The sequence below is a fragment of the Lynx canadensis genome, chromosome C1 (assembly GCF_007474595.2).
Source record: "Lynx canadensis isolate LIC74 chromosome C1, mLynCan4.pri.v2, whole genome shotgun sequence".
Classification (NCBI taxonomy): Eukaryota; Metazoa; Chordata; class Mammalia; order Carnivora; family Felidae; genus Lynx; species Lynx canadensis.
This window is the reverse complement of record NC_044310.1, coordinates 182,319,136-182,340,755: the sequence shown is the minus strand read 5'-3', so window position 1 is coordinate 182,340,755 and position 21,620 is coordinate 182,319,136. Positions and strand designations below refer to the sequence as shown.

The 21,620-nt window shown below is 40.8% G+C and overlaps 1 protein-coding gene across 3 annotated transcripts in view; it reads left to right on the top strand.

Moving 5' to 3' along the window:
• Positions 1 to 21,620, top strand: part of HECW2 (HECT, C2 and WW domain containing E3 ubiquitin protein ligase 2) — a 239,868-nt gene that overhangs the window by 64,834 nt on the left and 153,414 nt on the right. For 2 of the 3 annotated variants that reach the window (XR_004344036.1, XM_032594456.1), the window contains exon 2: positions 16,417 to 16,524. Coding sequence is in view for 2 of the 3 variants with exons in the window: in XM_032594456.1 (XP_032450347.1) it covers positions 16,417 to 16,524 (108 nt within the window). In the remaining variant the exon portion in view is untranslated. Of the gene's footprint in view, positions 1 to 2,682; positions 2,953 to 16,416; positions 16,525 to 21,620 lie in introns of those variants that run through there. The other variant, XM_030324947.1, reaches the window with a different exon arrangement.

The following is a 21,620-nucleotide window of genomic DNA, read 5'->3' as shown; positions in this document are numbered from 1 at the left end:
ACCAAATGAGCCACTCAAGTGCCCCTCATTCCTCTATTCTTTAGCTTCCCTTTCTTTCCCTCTACACTGATGCTTAAAATTTCTAGTCTATTCTCCTTCACCGGCCTCATCTCTCCCTTACCCTCTGTGTTCTAGTCACACTGGTCTTCCTTCAGTCCATGGAAGTGCCATGCTGCTTCCCATGCTAGGGCCTCTGAGCAGCTCTTCTATCTGGAATGTTGTCTCTTTTCTCTTTCCTCCCCTCCTTATCCATCCTTCAGAGCTCAGTTCCTACACTGATTCCTTGAGGAAGATTTCACTTATTTTCTGGCCTGGGTCATGTCAGCAACTCGCCCATTCCCTTATGCCCTCTTTTTCCTTTGTAGCATGTCTCATAGTAGTAGCTAAAGCATTCATTTTGTATTTGTTATTTAAATATGTCTCCTTGTCTCTAAAATAGAAGCTCTGTAAGAAAAAGCAGAGGCTCTGTTTGTCTTGTTGAGAACTATCTCCTAATGCCTGGCACCGTATGCCATCATAGCGAGTGAAAATGCTAAGATGTTACATGGATGGAAATATTGTATTAATGTGCTTCCCATTTTACTTGTTGATCTTCAAGGTCTTTCTTCACACTGGGTTGTGGTTTGGAGAAATATTCCTTTATATATTCCTAGCATGTATAAATTTTGAGGTCTGACACTATGTTGTCTTGCTGTACCTTCTCAATGCAGTAGTCCACTATGATTGAAGAGGTACAGCCTGAACTACCCGTGTTTAAGAAATACCACCTCTGTGAAAAGGTGCATGTATGTGATGGCCTTAAGTCTAGGCTCCAACATCGTCTCACATCCCTTGATCCACTTTATAAGTTTCTTGGTCAACTTGGAAATCTAGTCTCCTATGACAGTGGCTTGTGCTGTGGGGAAATAGATTTCCTTTACACAGGACAATAGCCTGTTTGACACATGTGAACATCAATGACACACGGACGGACCAGAGCCTAGAGTTCAGCTAAAGTGGCCTGTCTGGCAAATGTTACACTATTTGGAAGGTAAAGAATCGTGGCTTGGAGAGCCAGAGTCGTGGGAGCATCAGGTGAACTTCATGGAGAATCTGTTGGTCCATAACTAGGAAGTAAGCAAGCATTCAAGACTAGATGCTTTTGACTGGGGCTGAAAACAGAGATGCTGACATTGATGAGAAGTCTGTTGTTCATAGGTTGTAGCCACCGTTGATGCCAATAAGAGGAAATGAACTCATCCCTTCTAGATTACTTTTTCCTAAACTCCTTTTGGTGACTTCGTCAAATTAGTGAGGCGACTGCCATCTTCAGGAGCGTTGTCTGAGAAAGGCAGTGTATTGTAAAGAGCTTGGGTTTGGGTGTTGGATGTCATTCAGATCCAACCTGAAATCCTGGCTGTCATCACTTCTCTGGGAGCCTCTGTTTCCTCACCTGTAACATAGCTCTAATAACATTATTGACCTCAGCCTTGGAGCACAGTGCCATTCGTGAGGCTATTTTTATAGCGTCTGCAATGTGTCCCTGGTACATCGTAGGCATTGTGTACATGCTTGCTCTTTGGGTGTTCACTAGCATACACCCAAGAATCTACAGTGATTTTCTCTAAGACTGGGCAGAGTTTACATGTCAGAAGCGGCCTGCTGGTGATTCTGGAGTGCCAGGCTTACGGTGCCCACACAGTCTATTGCCAAAGCTTTGTGGCCCGTGAAGCTTCATGGCAAACTGTCTGGATTAAGGGACCAGTAGAGAGTAAATTGCATTCACTAAATGTAGCGCGGAGCTTGAGTCCAGCCTGTCTCACTTCACAGCAAAACGTGTGACAGTTGAAGATATTTTATCTTGCTTTCTTGGAAGCTTTCTGGAGAGATATAGTCTCGCACCCTTTGATTACATCCACCCATGCAACTGACACTTAATAATTGCGACAACTGCCCTGGGTGGGCCAGCTTCAGGAGGCCCCTTTTCCATTAAAGAATAATGCATCTCATCTGGAAATTCTCCCGCCACACCTTCTTCCTTGGATAAGACAAGAACACAGCTAGATGGACGTTTTGCATCCATTTTTTTCATTAAAAGTGACATCTGAAAATAACTTCAGGGTTGATGACCACAGTTTGGGATTTTCATTAAAGCTGTATGATGTTTCAAAAAGTTTTAGTTGATTTTTACAGTTTGAAATCCAAGTCCACATATTTATTTTGGATTAGTTAGGATGCTATAAGCCTATTTTAATACCCTAAACAAATTCTTTATCTTATTAATCATAGTAGTAAATTAGAGTTTCCAGGTAATGGCTACTCTATTCTTAGTAAATCAGACAGAAAATTCCCCTCTCTGTGATAACAGTTTGTTGACATCAGCTCACTCTGTATGAGAGAGAGAGAGAGAGAGTGTGTGTGTGTGTGTGTGTGTGTGTGTGTACACATAACTCATTCTTTGGAATTTTCCCAATGGAAAAGCAAAGGAAGGAAGCCGAGGGGAGGATGGGGTGATTGCATCCTGTACCCTTTACAGGGTGTGGCCACAACTGCCTCAGCGTATGGGATACTAATAGGTTATGTTTTTTCATTAAGGATGCCTGAACAGTGGTAAGTCTTGAGGAAGAGTGGGAGTGGCTCTCAGTGTTTTTTTTTAGCCAGACAAGAGTATCCTGGTAGAGGTCTGCTCAAATCCTGCTTAGGATTTCATTTCTAGAACATTGGGAAAGAGAAAGAGAAGCAGGAGCATCAGTGAAGTGGACCCGCAGAGCTCTCAAAGCCACGTTAGGACTCCAGACCTGCCTGACTTCAGTTCTGGCTGCTTCTATGAATGGAATTGCCAAGTGGGTAGGCCAGTGCATGATTTTAAGGAGAATGAAACATGTTTCTTCTTGCTGCTTCCAAACCAGATTTGAAATGATGATGGATTCAACCCTGAAAAAGGCAGAGAGAAACTTTTGGGGATTATGTGAGGTAAGGCAATAGGAAGTTCTGTAAAATGAGTTCTACTGTCACCTAATTTCTGAGTCTGACCCTTAAAAATTTTTTTTTTAAAAATTTATTTATTTTTGAGAGAAAGAGAGTGAGCAAGCAAGGGAGGGGTAGAAATACAGGGGATGGAGGATCTGAAGCAGGCTCTGTGCTGAACAGCTGAGAACCCTATGCGGGGCTTGAACTTACAAACTTCGGGGTCGTGACCTGAGCTGAAATCAGATGCTTAACTGACTGAGCCACCCAGGCACCCCTGAGTCCAACTCTTTGAGATTTATAGTTCTCTTTGCCTTTCTCTTTGAAATGTTCTTAAATGTGCTCTCCTCCCAGCTCGATTACGGATAACTGTTAACAAACCATGTGGTGTGCTTATCACATTTTATCACTTGACAACTCAACAGCCGTCAGTACAGGTATTAAAGCATGTGAAACTTTTACAAATAAATATGCAGTCCCTTTGCTGATGTTCTAGAGCCCCACTGGTTTCAAATAAATTACTTTACTGTGATGTTAAGTACAGGTTCTACCTACAAGAATGTTTTGTTGTTTTTTTTTTTAATGTCATGCGATGGAGTCTAGATTTCATGACAGGTTATTGGCCTCTGGCCAGTAATGTTTTTAGACAGATTTTAAAGCTCTTCTCTCATGAATGAGATGTTAAAGCAGATTTATTTGTAATGTAACGTTTATATGGACAAGGATTCATAGACATTCACATTTTAGAAACTGTTGATTAAACAACAATCTTACAAAAACACTTGGAGAATAAATTCACGTTTTTGTTAAGATTTCCTTGTGGCAAACCGACCCAGCTTTCAATAGACTTTTGGAATCTGCTTAGATTGTTTAAGAGCCAGGATGAATACAGGGATAAGTTTCAGTTTTATCCTAATCCTTTATAAATTAAATGTTTTCAATGAAAAAATTTACTTTTTGGCCCTAAAATGCCACCCAGTTGTTCTCAAGGTCGGAAGGGATGTTATTTTTTATTGTCGTATAGTGTGCACCTGGCACACAGTGCCGGAGACCCAAGGATGCTATCATGCCTACACTGCACTGGACAGAACCAGCAGTGCCCCATTTAGAAACATACATAAAAGCTCAGTTTAATGAAAAGTAAGGTGATGGTTTAGTAAGGATTCAGGTGAGCGGTCCAACCTTTGGGAAGGTCATTCAGCCTCTGGTCAAGCCATTTTGGGGAGGGACCCGCAGGGAGTAGCCACATCTGCAAGATTATTCTTTAGGATTAGTAGCAATGAATGTCCCAGAACGATTGCTCTCATATATTTCCAACTAATATTTTCATACTGAGTTTGGATCAGCTCCAGTAAATATTTGGTTCACTTCAATAAGGGTAACCTCCTTCTTTACATAAAGTTAGCTATGAAAGTTCCTGATCCTTGTTGTATGAGCTCACTAAGATCAAAGGTGTAATTTACCCCCAACCAAAGGATTCTTTTGCATTGAACTTTATATTTTGTAATGGTTGCACATTTCTCAGAATCTGTAGCTATTAGGTTCATATAAAAGTAACATCCTGAAGCATCTAGAGGTTGCTTCTAAACTTCACTTAGTATTAAAAAGGTTTATCTTTGAGTGATAAATTAGTGTGTATATGACATTTAAAAAAATAATAATTAGGGGCCCCTGGGTGGCTCAGTCGGTTAAGCATCTGACTTTGGCTCAGGTCATGATCTCACAGTTAATGAGTTCAAGCCCCACATCAGGCTCTCTGCTGTCAGCACAGAGCCTGCTTCAGATCCTCTGTCCCCCTCTGTCTCTGGCCCTCCCTTGCTTGTGTTCCTCTCTCTCAAAATTAAAATAAATAAATAAAAATAAATAATTAGAAGAAAGAAAGAGGGATATAGAATTAACACCTCATTGTCATTCCTGGCAACTTTTGAACACACATAGTACCACCCAATCCATGTTTCCTTGCATAGGAAGATGAGGGCATCTCTGCCTGTCTTTATTAGGCTGAGCTTAAAGTCTGACAGAATTTTAGGCTTTGAGTGACCTTCCACCTAGGAACTGCACAGACTGGTACACTCTGTGTGAGAGACTGTATTCACATGTAATGGCATAACATGCTATTAGTGTACGTATGGACTGCACTTTTGTTGCCCACTCATTTGGCATCCAGATTAAGAAAACAGTCTCCAGGGGCACCTGGGTGGCTCAGTCAGTTAAGCGTCCAATGTGGGCTCAGGTCATGATCTTACGGTTCGTGGATTTGAGCCCCGCATTGGGCTCTGTGCTGACAGCTTGGAGCCTGGAGCCTGCTTAGGATTTGGTTTCCCTCTCCCTCAGCCCCTCCCCTGCTTGTGCCCTGCCTCTCTCTGTCTCTCTCTCTGTCTCTGTCTCTCTCTCTCTCTCTTTCTCTCTCAAAAATAAACATTAAAAAAAATTTTAAAAAAAGAAAACAGTCTCCCAAGACATAAGTAAGCATACTTTTGTTTTATATATATTTATGAGAAATTAAAATAAAATGAATTTATTTAAAAGAAATTTAACAAGTAAAACCTAAGGAAATGAGATTGAGGAACTGTGCTTTTGAGTATTAAAGGAAAAACGTAACTTCTTAGAAAGAAGGAAGAAATGGATTAAGAGATTTTTAAACCCCACACATTTAGCTCCTAAATATGTGCCAGGTTCAAATACTGTACCCATGTACTCCTCACAGTTTTCTGAGCTTGGTGCTGTTATCATTTGATAGATTGAAGAAATGGAGCCTGTGCAGTTTTAAGACTTGCATAAGGTTATGGTTTCAGCAAACGAGAGAGGTGGAATTTAACCTCAGGTCTGCTGTTTCTCAAAGTTCTGGGATCTTAACCATCACCTAAGAGCCGACAGCTTCATTATCAGGCAGTGTATTACTCTCTTGGTCCTTGAAATAAGTGATAGGTACCTAAAAACATAAAGCATACTTCTGTAAGTGAATAGAAGGCCCATGTGGACTAAATGCCAGTGATAGATTAAATATGTTGCGTTAGGAACTTTATTGAGTTACTAAGTGATGGAGAATCTGAGCTTTCTATCTTGACAAATTAAGGTTGAGTGTGGGAAAGTTGGATTTTTGAGAGTTGTTTGGATAAAGAGGGGACAGGAAGAGCATGGTTGGCTTAGAGAGTGAAATCCAGGATGGTGGTTGGACTTGGAGAGAGCTTAGAGACGGATGGGTCACCTCGCGGGTCGTTGGACTGACGAGTCTGGAATTGATTGCCAGCCTTTTGCACTCAGGGAGGCTATTTATAGCTGCTGCAGCTCTGTCTACACAGGAAAGATGGAGACGGAGGAGGGTCACGTTTAGGTTATGGTTCCAGCACTCGGTGCTCGGCCTGGGCGCGAATCATGGTGGGCCATCCTCTCTTGCCCGCCTACAGCCCACTCTGCACAAAGCAGCCAGGAGGATTAAAAAAAACAAAAAACATGGATCATGTTACTCCCCTGCTTCACGTCTTCCAGTGACCTCCTATCAGCATGGAATCCAAATTCTTCACAGTGGTCTAGATAGAAGGTGTGGTATAGTATCAAGCAGCGTGCTGCACATACTAGTTTTGGGATCGTGGACAGATTTTCTAACGTCTCTGTGCTTTAGTGCCTTTAAGAATCTGATTAAGAATCTGATAGCGGTACCAACCTCAAAGGATTGTTAGAGGTGTCCGTGAACTGGTAAAGACAAAGCGGTAGGACAGTGCCCGACATATAAGCCATCTCTGAACTGCTCTTTACTGTCTGGTGTTCTGGGCCGTGACTGAAAACTCTCAGAAGGTATTTGGCAAAATGAGTTCAAGTGTTGCTTCTCACTGGTCTCTTGGTGGTTCCCTCCCTTGTCAAAATGAGTGTTTGGTCGAATAGTTTGGGATCAGGTATCTTACATAGGAAGTTGCTTAGCAGAGCATCTTGCCTGTGCTCAGTATGTCCGGAGGTGTGAATGTTCAGGAGGCCTCCTCAGGGGTGTGCTTAGGACTTGTCTGTATCACCCAGTGTGGATCTAGTGAAAGATTTCACGTTCTCCGAGTTGGGCTCCCTCACCCCTGGTAGATGGCCTGCCTAGAGGAGACAACCATAGACATCTCTCTCATACTTGCAGGTGAGTGGCCTTGAATCAACACATAGGCGCCCGCCCCGCCAGTGCAGCGATACACGTGCCTTTCAGAGCACACGAATCCCCAAGGCCAGACCTTACAGACTTGTCATCAGCTCTTCTCAGCCTCTGTTGCTTCTTTGTCCTGTGGTGTGCTGTGCCTTCTTCTCCCATCTCTGGCACAGTGCAATCAGCAACTCCTTCTGGTATCTACGGGAAGATAGCTACTCAGTTGACTACCTACCAGGCCACAGTCGTTAGTGGGTACATGCTCAGCTGGCGGTGTGGTATCAGGATTGATCTGACACTCGCTCTTTTTTCAACCAGAGAGAGCTTCAGTGTAACGAATTGGGCATCTAGGGAGACTGGGTTAAAACTAATGCCACAGTTGCAAATTCATGAGGAATTTGTTGATGAATTCTCATAGTGCTGCATAAGATTGGTGTTCTTGTGTAGTGCAATCCGTAGTAAAGACTTACCCCTCCCTTGGGATGTAGTTCAGATCCCAAAGTCATTGTCAGAGTTTTCCTGTCACATTGCAGCAGCAGGATTCCATAACCTGCCTAGAACATTCTGGTAAAAATTTTGCAAAACTTTTTGCAAAAATTGTTAAAAACAATCAAACAGTCCCTGTGAAGGTGTGCTCTTTGCCCAGATCTATAATGATCATTTTGGGGCACCTGGGTGGCTCAGTCGGTTAAGCATCCCACTTTGGCTCAGGTCATGATCTCGCGGTTCATGAGTTCAAGCCCCGCGTCGGGCTCTGTGCTGACAGCTCAGAGCCTGGAGCCTGTTTCGGATTCTGTGTCTCCCTCTCTCTCTCTGACCCTCCCCCGTTCATGCTCTGTCCCTCTCTGTCTCAAAAATAAATAAACGTTAAAAAAAATTTATAATGATCATTTTGATTCAAATTGGAGCTTAATATGACTTTCCAAATCCCAAATCCCAGGGCATCTAAGTTTTGAGTATAGCCAGAACAAACCAGGCCCCTGTGTGATCCAATCAGAAGACATATATAACATTGAATATAACTTCAATTTGTATCTAAAAACCAATTTAAAACAACTTGGGTGTTTATGCCATTTGTGAGAAAATGTGGGGAGGGATTACTTGAAAGCAAAATAAAAGTTGCGAGCATCATTTTTCATTTCTCTGGCACAATCTGTCACATGGCATCTTTCTCAAAAAATTCTTCACCGTGTCTTAACTCTTCTGGGTTGATTGACAGAAGAGGAGGGCTTTGAATATAAGCAATTTTGTTCATATTTTATCTCCAGCACTGTATGCAGGTTTTGGAAATATTAACAGTCATAGAAACATTTCCAAATCCAAATTATGTTTGGATATGTTTGAGATGTCTGGTCATGTCTCCTATATATTATCTTAAAAGCCTATTCAGAGTCCTTTTTCTGGAATCCAGAGTCAGGAAAAAAAATAATCTTTTAAAGGTAATTTTTCACACTGATCTCTGTGTATGAAATATTATGGGGAAGGAAGAGTTTTTTTTTAAAAAATTACAAGTCTTTCTGCTTACATTATTTTAGCTTTTGGTGGCATTTTAAAAGAGAATTCATTATTTAAATTACTCTTTATAATCATGTTGTACATTAATATAATTAATCTAACTTTTCTAAGGGTAAAAAAGATAACATCCTGGGGCCCAGGCAGCAACAGTAACTTTTACCACTGAATTCAGCTCTAAACATGGCCACTTGTTTGCTGCTTCTGATGACCACACATAGAACTAAAAAATGAACCCTGGGACGTAAAGCAATATGTCTATGGAGCAGTGAAGCAAAGGAATGGATGAGACACCTTAATGACTGGCTTAAATGTGTAGATCTTCCAAAGGATATCTCCATATGTGCCTCCCAAATATACATCAAACTCGGTAGATCCCGAGCCATATGAATTACACACAGTCATGGGGATTGATAATTATTCCTTCTCTGTTCCTCTTTAACACTTTATAAAGTAAGTACACCTTGGTCATAGCATTCTTCACATTGCATTGTACGTTATGTGCCAGTCTTCCCCCACCACACTGGGGACTCCTGATGGCAGGAAATGGGTGTTCCTTATATTCCATAGGGGGCAGTATTTAAGTGCTTTTCATGAATGAATGAGTGAATGAATGAATGCACAAGCTGACAAATTGGAGGCACAGTAGTCAAAGAGAAGTACAGTGTCCAAAACATCACTGTGATTGCTCAATATCCCTGGAATTAGCCATGGAACAGAGTTTTATCATGTGTGGTCTTTGTAGTATCCGTATCAGAATCAGTTCCCTAGGGTACTTGCTAGAATTCTGTTTCCTGCATCCTGACTCAAACCTACTGAACCAAAAATCTCTGGAAGAGCAGGGCAGGAATCTGCATTTTAAGTGAAGCCTGCAGGATATTCACTGTGAGTAATGAAGTTGGGTAATCATTGCTATGGAGGATCAATTAGGTAAAGGGGAAGTAGCCAAGGATGATTTGTGACCTAGTGAATGTGCGGGAGATGTTAAGTCTGCTTACAGAGATTTTGTTTAAGGCCCTGACGTGTTCCTCCTAAAGATACTATGGTTTTAATGTAGGAAAAGGGGCCTGTTTTTAACCTTATTAATTAGACCTGAGAAAATTCTCTGAGCCACCACTATACAATATAGTTAAGAGAGTTGTGTGTGGCAATCTTCTGTCTCTATGCCTTTGTTTTCTGGGTCCAAACACTTAATTTGTTTCTCCTTTGGAGAATCGGATTTACTAGATTTAATTCCAGTATTAATAACAGAATGAATTGAAATAGTCCTAAAGAGTAATTAAAAAAAAAAACACTAAATGAAATCACTTCACAAAAGTATTATGGATTGTTAAAATAGGCAAGAGTGAGATTTTCACAAGTTTCCTTGATTGTGTTCCCATAATATTCATAAACAGATAGGTATAAAATTATATTAAAAGGATTTTAAGGCTTTTTTTGTGTGTGTACTTTGCTTTTCTATTTAGAGAAAATGTACCGCCAACTAGACTTGTAAGAGAACAAAGAAGACATATGAGACATGAGTGGACAAGCTTTATATAAACCCTAACAAACAAGATTAGATTTAGAGAAGGTATTTAGGTACATGAATTAAACATCTTCAGTGTTACTTTTTTGTAATTATATTCCAGCCTGAAAGTTACCTAAGTCTCTAAAATATGCACTCCTAGAAAATAGACTATTTCAGTTGGAAAACAGACATTTGAATCCTAAAAGGAAGGGAAATAAGAAGGAGAATGGGAAAGGGAACAAGAAAGGTAATATTCAAAGAGCAAAAGCAAAACCAGGAGAGTGTGCCTCACTGAAGCTGACATGTTTTTAGGTTGAAAGGAAGAAGTAAAAATCAAGGTGAGAGGTGACTGATGGAGGGGATTGGGTCAAAGGCTCCACCATAACAGGGTAGAACCCTGTAAAAGAAGGCAAGGAGTAGGTATGGACCCAGAAAAGAGGGCATTAGGGATATGAGACCTCATGTTCTCCATGGTTTGGATGCTACCCTGCTCCAAGTAGGACCTTGGAAATTAGTTATGGGATGTGAGGATGGTGGGACAGATTTGAATATTTGTTAAGAGAAATGGAGAAAGGAAGTAACTAAGTATAAATGCACCAATTGATAATTGGCTTTAAAGGCCAACAACATTTCTTTGATCAATCAGAACCTTTATTTAGTGGGGGGAAAATAGATTTATAATTATGTCTACATTCTACTCGTAAGGGATTTAGAACCCTTTCTTTGGTATACCATTTTATACTCAACTATTTTTCTTATTTGGAGTAGAGACATTTAAAAAAGACCAAATCACTAATATACATGTTAGATGAGGGGAAAGAAAAATAACTCCTACAGTCTGGGAAAAAATAAACTGTCCTCAGATATCCATGAAAAGTAGATCTCAGCATAGAAATACTGTCACAGAGGGGTGCCTGGGTGGCTCAGTCGGTTGAGTGACTGACTTCGGCTCAGGTCATGATCTCACAGTTTCTGTGTTGGAGCCCCGCATCGGGCTCTGTGCTGACAGCTCAGAGCCTGGAGCCTGGTCCGGATTCTGTGTCTCCCTCTCTCTCTGCCCCTCCCCACTCATGCTCTGTCTCTCTCTGTCTCAGAAATAAATAAACGTAAAAAAAAAAAAAATAAAAAAAAAATACTGTCACGGATAAGGTGTTCTGGGTCTAGACTAGAGTTGACTGCAACCTAAACAAAGTGTTAACCTACTTAAAGACGAAATTTTACTCTGAGGGACCAATTAAAATTGGTCTTCTTGAAATACAAGGAATGAGTCATTCTAGCTGTTTATATGGTGTGAGCAAGGCTGGCCAGAGGTAGCAGCCGTAGGAGCTGTAGTAGTGATGGAGGTTGTGACAGTCATATCAGAATAATTTGTCCTGTTTGCCCCTAAGCTAGTTTATTTATATGGACTTGGTATTTTCAATTAAGGGTAACTGCCACTCGATGGCAGGAATGCTTGTATCTGTCAGGGATAATGAATTATCAGAAACATAATCTCATCAGAGAAAAATTTCAATCCAGAATAAACAGTATTAATCAACTTGAGTATCTTCTATGTGACAAACACTATGCCTGGTGGGGAATGAGATCTTCCCTATGGAGATTTACAGGATGGTCTCTTGCTGTCGCATTTTAAATCAGAACAGATCCGTCAAACTTCTGCTCTGGGCCTGCTTATCCTAATTCTGACCCATTTCTCATCGTATATGGCACATTTGAGTTCCAGATGAGCCTAAATAGTCCTGGTACATTTTCAGCATTTTGCTTCAAGGGGATAGTCTGTTTTTCTTTAAATACAAACGTAACCAAATGGAGTTATCCACATCACCTATGAACCAAAGAGGGGAATTCAAGTCAGAGATATATGGCTTATCCCAACCTACAGGAGCTGAGGGGTAAATTGAACACGTGACTCTAGATCTGTTTCTTATGTGCGTGCGTGCAGAAAGGACAGAAAGAAAGAGAATCCCAAGTAGGCTATGTGCTGTGAGAGCTGAGCCTGACTTGGGGCTTGAACCCACAAACTGTGAGGTTATGACCCGAGCCAAAATCAAGAGTCAGACACTTAACTGAGTGAACCACCCAGGCACCCCTCCTCCCCTGTTTTTGTTTGTTTGCTTTTTGTTTTTTGTTTTTTTAATTTATGCTCTAGATATGTTTCTTGGTTAAAGGTCTTAGAAGCAAGCACCCATTCCTGTTCTCCCTTATTTCCTATTCACATGGTATAGTATTTCTACCTTGAAGTGGATGTGGCTGGCAAAGAGTTATCCGTGACCCTTCTTGGAACAAGAGATGCCTATAGTGGTTCTCTGTCAAAGTTCTTTTTCTAGGAATGTGTATGTGACGTGTAGCTCAGGCATCACTTTCTGTTCGGGACTCAGACCACTTGCAATAGTTTGCATCCCATTACCACCTCCCATTCTATTTCTGCTCCTCAGTGGTCCTTTTTCCCAAGTTTGTGTCAGAAATGCGTACTTTGGGGCACCTGAGTGCCTCAGTTGGTTAAGCGTCAGTCATCGGCTCAGGTGATGATCTCACAGTTTGTGAGTTTGAGCCCCGCATCGGGTGCTTTGCTGTCAGTGCAGAGCCTACTTCAAATCCTCTGTCCCCTTCTCTCTCTTCCCCTCCCCTGCTTGCTCTCTCTCTCTCTTTCTCTCTCTCTCAAAAATAAATAAACTTTAAAACAAAAAAAATAAAATAAAAAAGAAATCTGTACTTCATTTGGCTTACCTGATGGTTTTGGGAGAAAAGGTGAGTAACAGCAGAAGTGCAAACCTTAGTGTGAGGTTGCATTAAGAAGTACAGTTTTATTACCACTGCTTTTTATTGCTGTGATCCTGCTGATTGCTCCCTAAAGCAAGATGCAATGCTACTTCATCTTTCCTGAGGCCCCAAGAGGAAACTCTCACAACAGGATTTTCAGAAATGTGTTATGTGCATAGCCATGTTTCTAAAAAAGTATTTTGCATAGCTGGGCACTGTCTACTCCCGATGCATATATTCTGTTCCTTCCAGGGTCCGGCTTTCTGTGCCTTCCAAGTGGCCAATAGCTTAAAAATAGTACATTTATTTGCAGAAACATGAGAATCACTCTTCCACCTAAGCACCTCTGCCCATTAAACTATCTTTTAGAAGGGTAGCAAGTACTTTGTTGTGTAGCCTGAAGCAGTGATGCAGTCACAGGGATTCGGGCATGATGAGTCTAAATCACCGGTTGATTTTTAACAGGTATTTCTGTTAGGAATTGTGTTAAACTGCAAGTAACAGAAACCCAACCACAGGGGCTTAACCAAATAGGAATTTATTTTTGCATAGGTAGCAAGAAGTCTGAAGGCAGGTAGTTCAGGACTAAAGGACTCATCATGGTTACTCCTAGCTTCTTTCTCTGCCATCCTTAGTGTATGGTTCTCATCCAAGAAGAGGGGAGAGGGAAGAGCAAAATAGGATTGCTGGGTCTGTCCTTTAGAGCTGGGAAGAGCAGAGAAAGAAAGAGAGAGTCCTAAGTAGGCTCTGCTCTGTCAGCGCAGATCCCAGTGCAGGGCTCGATCCCACAAACCATGGGATCGTGAACTGAGCAGAAATCAAGAGTGGGATGCTTACCCGACTGAGCCACCCAGGTGCCCCAAGTCCGTCCTCTTTTTAATCAGGAAAATGATAGCTTTCTCAGAAGTCCCATCCAGTAGACTTCCACTTACACCCCACTGGCCATAACTAGATCACATGCTACCTTTAACTGCTAGAGATTCTGGAGAGATGAGTATTTTTAACTGGAAACATTGTTGCCTTGGATAAAATTGGGGTTTAGTTGGCAAGGAAGAAGCTCAGTGGATAGGCAGTGATCGAGATCTGCCCCGAGGAGCCACATGACATCTTTCACAACCAGGTTTAGGTAACTGCCTTTTAAATATTGACATTGTTGGAGCGCCTGGGCGGCTCAGTCAGTTAAGCGTCCGACTTCGGCTCAGGTCACGATCTCACGGTTTGTGGGTTCAAGCCCCACGTCGGACTCTGTGCTGACAGCTCAGAGCCTGGAGCCTGCTTCAGATTCTGTGTCTCCTTCTCTCTCTGTTCCTCCCCTGCTCACGCTCTATCTCTCTCTCTCAAAAATAAAGATTAAAAATAAATAAATAAATAAATAAATAAATAAATAAATAAATAAATATTGACATTGCTGGGGCCCCTGGGTGGCTCAGGTGGTTGAGTGTCTGACATCAACTCAGGTCATGATCTCACAGCTCGTGGGTTCGAGCCCTGCGTCGAGCTCTGTGCTGACAGCTCAGAGCCTGAAGCCCGTTTCACATTCTGTGTCTCCCTCTCTCTCTGTTCCTCCCTGCTTGTGTTCGTTCTCTCTCTCTCTCTCTCAAAAATAAATAAACATTAAAAAAATATTGGCATTGTTGTTCTATTTCTGTGATGGAATGGAGTAGTGTGCCTTGTGTTGTTTGTTTAGGAGAGCAGGTGATGGCATGAGTGTTTATGCTTTTCCATTCTTATAAAGAACAGTGGCTCCTTCTTGGCTTTTCACAGAAAGAATCTTCAGCTTGCAATGTGCCTAATGCAGATGGCATGGGAGGATCTTTCCTCCTAGAGTTCTTTGACTTATGAATATGATGAAAATAGTAGGCTCCAAGTGCAACCACAGACACAGACAGAAGTCTCCCACAGTCGGATTATCTGACTCCTCGCTGTGGCCCATGTTTCTCGTTCTTTCACGCTCAGAAGCATGAAAAAAAGGGAGGTTTTTCTTTTTCTTTTTTTAAGTTTATTATTTTCGGAGAGACAGAGAATGGAAGGGGAGGAGCAGAGAGAGAGGGACAATCTCAAGAGGGACGTGGGGCTTGAACTCCTGAAATGGTGACCTCGCGACCTGCAATGAAATCGAGTGTCCGATGCTTAACTGACTGAGCCACCCAGGTGCCCCCTTTGTTGCAGGGGACGTTTCTTCTCAGGCCTATTCCCTTGAGCTTGGGACCTTTTCTCCAGCTTTACTTTATTTTGGTGTAGCTCTTACTTCACCATGTCTAATTTATCCCAGCTCTCAGTTAAAATGTATCTTTAATCTTCCCTCCTGGGAAAGGGGTTTGGGGAAACAAATGAAAATATCTGACTTTAAGAGCCAGTATCACTGTATACATTTTCATGTGCCTGTAAAACTCTGAATGGTCTTCTTTTCATGTTTTCAGTTTTATTTTCTATTCTGGGCCCTAGGACAGAACTTCAAACTAGTGTGATGAGGGCAAATTATAGAATATGAATCCTTTCAGCCTTTGAGGTGATGGGGCAGAGCTGGGTGCAGCCAGAGTTTCCCTGCCTGCCCTTTTAAGTTATAAGCATGTCTTTCGTTTATCCCAGTGTGTCCTACAAATATTACCATTTTCTGTGTGCCAGGAGGTCAGAAAGCTTGGACAATGCTGCTGTCAGGCTGATTCTTCAGGTTACTATCCATACAAAAGCCTAAACATTCTCTCTCTCCTTTTCTTGTGTTGTTTGAGGTTTACGGCCTCTGGCCTTTTGTAAAAGATTATCCTAGCAGACATGGTGACTTGGTTGGTGTCTCCCAAATACTGTTCATAGCAAACCCATACTGTGTCCTCACTCATTTTCATAGCTTAATGCCCCCCCCTTTTATTTATTTATTTATTTTTTTAAATTTTTTAACGTTTATTTATTTTTGAGACAGAGAGAGACAAAGCATGAACGGGGGAGGGTCAGGGAGAGGGAGACACAGAATCTGAAACAGGCTCCAGGCTCCGAGCTGTCAGCACAGAGCCCGACGCGGGGCCCGAACCCACGGACCGCGAGATCATGACCTGAGCCGAAGTCGGACGCTTAACTGACTGAGCCACCCAGGCGCCCCGCCCCCCCCCCTTTTTAAATGCCATTTTAAGTTCTATTATATTCTCTCAATTATGCTCTTCCTTTCTTTTTTATATAGGATTTTATAGATGGGAGCACACCCAACTCCTTTCTTACATATCAGCTCACCATTGACGCTGAGGTAGTTGTAGCCTGTGTTCTTCCCAGTTTTGCCTTTTGGCAACATTGATTAACTGGGCCAAGCCCACAAATGCCAACTTCTTTCCACCCTGTCACCAATTCCTCAGTATCAGTGCAAGGACAGAAATGCAGGGTAATAATCTGCTGGGAGCTGGTCAGTAATAATAGTGTTCATTAATATTTCCCCCTTTATCTTTTTTTCCTCTTATTTCCTTTTTTCCTTTTATTTTATTTCCTTTTTATTCTCCTTTTATTTTAACTTGTATTAGTCTGAACTAAGGGAGGAGACATAGGTTGTGATTAAGCTGAAAAAGTGTTTGTTTGGTTTTTCCAGATGAGAATTCTCCAGCCAACTTCTGGGATTCTAAAAACAGGGGTGTGACTGGAACCCAAAAAGGGCAAATTGTATGGAGAATTGAGCCTGGGCCCTATTTCATGGAACGTAAGTACTCAGCGAGAAATAGAAGTTTGTTACTGAAATTCCATAAATATACAGAAATCTAGGGAGTCTTGTCTGAATTTATTATAAAAGTTTCTGGCTCTGATTTTCATATTTATGCCATGTATCCTCAAACTGGGGAATATATTGTTTTAGAAAATGCTCGTTAGAGAATGTTCACATATTTTGAATAAAGTGTATGTAAATATATATGTGTGTGTATAATACATATACACATTACATATATCTTGTGAATGCATAGTATATAAGTCATGTTTGGTTATTTTAATACTTTACACATTTTTATATACCCTTGTATCTACATTCATAATTAATATTTATTATATTAACTTCTGGGAGCAGAAAGAATAATTCAAGATTTCAGTTAACTTAAGAATTTTATTTGTCTTTAGAATACTTTGCTATTATTTTTCCCAGCAGCGGAATAACTGTTGCATTCGGGTCCTCGTCTTTACAATTCGATGAGAGAGTCTGGGCAAACTGCCATAGAGGTCAATTTTAAGAATAAGAAATTGGCTGCAGGTAACTCAGCCATTACCCCGTTGATCTGATGTTGTATTTCTTTGCAAATACAAATGCTTCTATATAGTACATGGCTCACAGAAATAGCTCATCTCTTTTTATTTAGGGTGAAGGAGAGTATTTATATTTGCCACTAATGTTATTGAGAACATGGTGTGTACATTTTTGTAGGCTAGATAGAAGCGTGAATGAATACACGATTTACTGAGTGGTTCAAGTTAACTTTTACATTTACACAGTTCTTCATTAATGTAGAAAATGGGCTATTTAAAAATTTTCTGAGTTGTTTAGTTTGTGTAAGAATTAACTTTTCTATATTGAAGAGATTTAATACAAGAGAGAGAGTGTATGTATGTGTGGATATTAGTACTGAAGGATTGTACTTATTAAACCTTAAAATATAAAGTAAGGTTTGATTAAATGGGAACATGCTGTGAGCTTACTTTTATTCAAGTATATAAATTTTTATTATATAAAAAGTTGTTTTCAAAGATTAACATCTGTTACTTTGAATTGCCATTAAAGACATTAGATTATTTCTTCCACATCCTTACTGGTAAGTCAGCATTTCATAACTTTCTCTAATCATGTTTCTCTCTCCTAAGAACTATCTGTTTTTCATAGTTCAATATTTGACTAGGGTCTCTTGAAAATCTAAAGGGAATGTAGTTTTTAAGGGAAAATGTTCATGATATATCAATAAGTGAGGGGGAAAACAGGTAGATACATGCAACATAATTCTAACTAATACCATAACATACAGGAAAAAATCTGGAAGGAGATTTGCCAAAATGTGAACATGGGTTGTTTGCGAGGAGGTGAGATTATGGGGCATTTGTTTTTCTACTTATTATTTCTAGTTTATTTTCTACTTTACTTTCCAACATTTGGCCCAGCTGGTAGTACCATCTATTAGTAAGAAAAAGAAGTGGGGAAAATGGAATGGGTTTACTTTCATTCAGTGTGATTCCTCCTTTGAAAGGATGCCAGGGTTTAAGAGGCTGACGTAGCAGAGAATCTTGCCAACTGAATTTCAGGGGAAAAGGTAAAACAACCTTCCTGTTCCTTCCAAAATGCCAGCCTGCTAGGAATGATTGCCTCCGGATGGAGTGTGTAGCCTCATACCATGGGGTTCAGGTGAACACTGGGGAAGACGAGTTAGTATCACATTCTGTTATAATTTGGAACATTTTTTTGTGAAAAGCCCCACTTGCAGATACTTCATTTGCCATGACTGATTTTTTTTAAGCTTTTATTTATTTTTGACAGAATGAGAGAGAGAGTTGGGGAGGGGCAAAGGGAGAGAGGGAGACACAGAATCCGAAGCAGGCTCCAGGCTCCGAGCTGTCAGCACAGAGCTTGACGTGGGGCTCGAACTCATGAACCATGAGATCATGACTTGGGCCGAAGTCAGACGCTTAACCAACTAAGCCACCCAGGCGCCCCTGCCATGATTGATTTTATTTCTCCTCCCCAAAGCGTTAGAGATTCATAATGTCCTGGCCGATCAGGATATACTAATATCTCTGTCTTGAATGTTTTTCTTTATGCTTCACTCTAGTGTTTAATAGAAATAAGCTTGACATTGACACTAGGAGTTGGGAATGAAGAGTAGGTTTTTGTTGTTGTTTTATTTTCTCCTCTAAATTCCATCTCAATTTTTCACACACAAAACTGGAGAAAATAAAACTGGAAATATTCAGGGGCGCCTGGGTGGCGCAGTCGGTTAAGCGTCCGACTTCAGCCAGGTCACGATCTCGCGGTCCGTGAGTTTGAGCCCTGCGTCGGGCTCTGGGCTGATGGCTCAGAGCCTGGAGCCTGTTTCTGATTCTGTGTCTCCCTCTCTCTCTGCCCCTCCCCCGTTCATGCTCTGTCTCTCTCTGTCCCAAAAAAATAAATAAATGTTGAAAAAAAAAATTAAAAAAAAAACAAAAAACAAAAAAAAAAACCTGGAAATATTCAGCAATGAATTTTTGTAAGGACTAGGAAAAGTCGTGTATGTTAAAATCCAAGACGGTGAATGAGAATTACAGAAAGTTTGGTTTTAGAATAAATTTATCTTCATTAATCAGAATGAGGCCTCTTTCAGCACACATTCATATCCTTTCAACGTGTAAAAACCTAAGGTGGTATTTATCTAAGTGCTTAGTAGCGTAGTCCGTGTCTTTTAGACATCATTTTTTTTTTTTTAACCCCTACAGCAGACCTAAGGGGACTTCCAGCACAGTGAAGTTTTGCTTGAACCTCTGGAGCCGATGGTGTGGAACTTCTAAAAATTGGGTGGGGAGGGGTTAGACAGCTTCTATATTTTCAACCTCTGATCTTGAAAACTTGAGACATTTAAAAACTTTTGCTTTCATCTTCAGAAAGAAAATTTATCTTCAGCTCAACAGAAGTTCAGGCAAAATAAAATTAAAATTCTCTGAAAATTGCCCTAAGTGCATCGGCAAACCTTGATCTCAGCCCCCTCTAAGCTCTTTCTGAATGTAAAGATGGCTTTAGTTTGTCTGGAAAAAAACCCAGAGAAGGCAGGCAGCCCAGACTTCTATTATTACGGGGCCTGCTTAAATGAATTTGAAGGACAAAGACAGGTGTAATTTTGGGCACATGACTTTCCTAGACCCTGGAGAGGAAGATCAGCTTCCTCTGCACCTACTTGTCACCAAACTGTCAGATAGTCCTCAGATGAGCTAATGCTTGCAGAAGCTGAATGGGTCATCTTTGCAGGATGCATCTTGAGTTTTGAAATGTAAGAGGTTTCAAAGTTGTCTTATCATACTAGGATGTCTCTGTTATTCTTTGTAGTCTTTCATAGACTTTGGCCATTCGTTCATTCATTCATTCACTCAGACCTGCTTTTGTCATTCCTTCATTCCTTCTATTCATCTGTCCATCTCTCTCTCCCCAGCCATCGTGAAGTATTTATTAAGTGCCAGCTGTGTGCCACACACTATTCCAGGAGCTCACTAAATCCTGGATCAGTGAATGAGCTTAGAACTTCATTGCTGTGTGATAAACTGCTTTGTGATCATTGAGGATAATATCAGAACATTGATATTTATATAAATGATATAGTGCTTTCACACATCTTACCTGTCTCAGCCCTGGGAAGTGGGCAGACTTAGGAAACTGAGCATCAGACGTGTAAGTGGCTTGTGTCTCTGATTGGCACTCAGGTTAGGAAGTATGATTGCCAGCATACGGTGCCTTGACAAAAGGCCTTTGCTTTATGAATGGCTTTTTGGGGAGGTAAGGGAGGCAGGTGGCCTTGGTACTGTTCAGAGCCTTTGCCCTAAATATCTCCATTCCCAAGCCCCTTCCTGCCAACATCAGAAGGCCTTTTTTTTTTGCCCCTTGGATGGATTTGGTGCTTTTTATTTTCCACTCTCATACATTAGGTTTTGGATCCTGTTCATTTGCTAATCCTATTAGGTTTCCACTACCTCCACACCGATATTATCTGTCTTTGATTTTCATGATTGTTTAGCTGAGCTTTCGCAGAGGAGGAGCAGAGCCATTTTAGCCTCTATTGGCCCTTAGTAAAGAGAAGATAACTTGTAGTAACATATAAATGATAGGTTAGCGGGGTGCCTGGGTGGCTCAGTCGGTTAAGCATCCGACTTCAGCTCAGGTCCTGATCTCATGGTTCATGAGGTCGAGCTCTGTGTCGGGCTGCATGCTGACAGCCCAGAGCCTGGAGCCTGTTTCAGATTCTGTGTCTCCCTCTGTCTCTGCCCCTCTCCCGCTCATGCTCTCTCTCTCCCTCTCAAAAATAAACATTTAAAAATTAAAAATAAATAAATAAATAAGCAAATAAATAAATAAATAAATAAATAAATAAATAGCATGTCACTGGAAATGTGGGCAGACTTCCTCAAAAGCATGAAGATTAAAATGTATTTACTTTTTCCAATTTGTGGCCTCTGAATAAAAGAGCCTGTGAATAAGAGTCATAGTACGAAGAATATAATAAAAGCACACAGGACAATGGTGAAAATCATGTTTTAGAATTAATTGCTTTAATTGTTTTAGAATTAATAAAATCAATAAGTTGAATTTTTTAAAGATTATTCTGTGTAAATAAAAATGCTTGAAGGAAGAGCATCTCCATTTCATCTCCTTTATGGTTCAAAATATTCAGCTTCTAGAAACCTGGGGAAAATGCACACTTTCTAAATAGGAACAAGCTATTAGTGACTGCCTAAGTGAATCTTGTTGCTATTTAAAGTGATGGATGAGATCCCAGCCTTTGAAATAAAACCATTTCTTGCACAGGGTGGCCTGTAGAATCTTTTTTCAGAGAGGGCTTGAAATGAAGTTTTATACTAATGCCTGGAGTTAATGTAGCTGAGTTGAGATTCTTTTTAAAAAATAATTTTTGAGTAAGTAGTGTATGAAAGAATATAATGTTGAAAAGATCCAAAGGTAAACGTATCTCCTCAACTTCATGCCCCAGTCATCAGTTTCTCCTCCCCGAAGGCAAGCACTTTTACCAGTTTCATTTGATCTGTCTGAAAATATTTTATTCATATACAAACCCAGAAACACAATGGTTG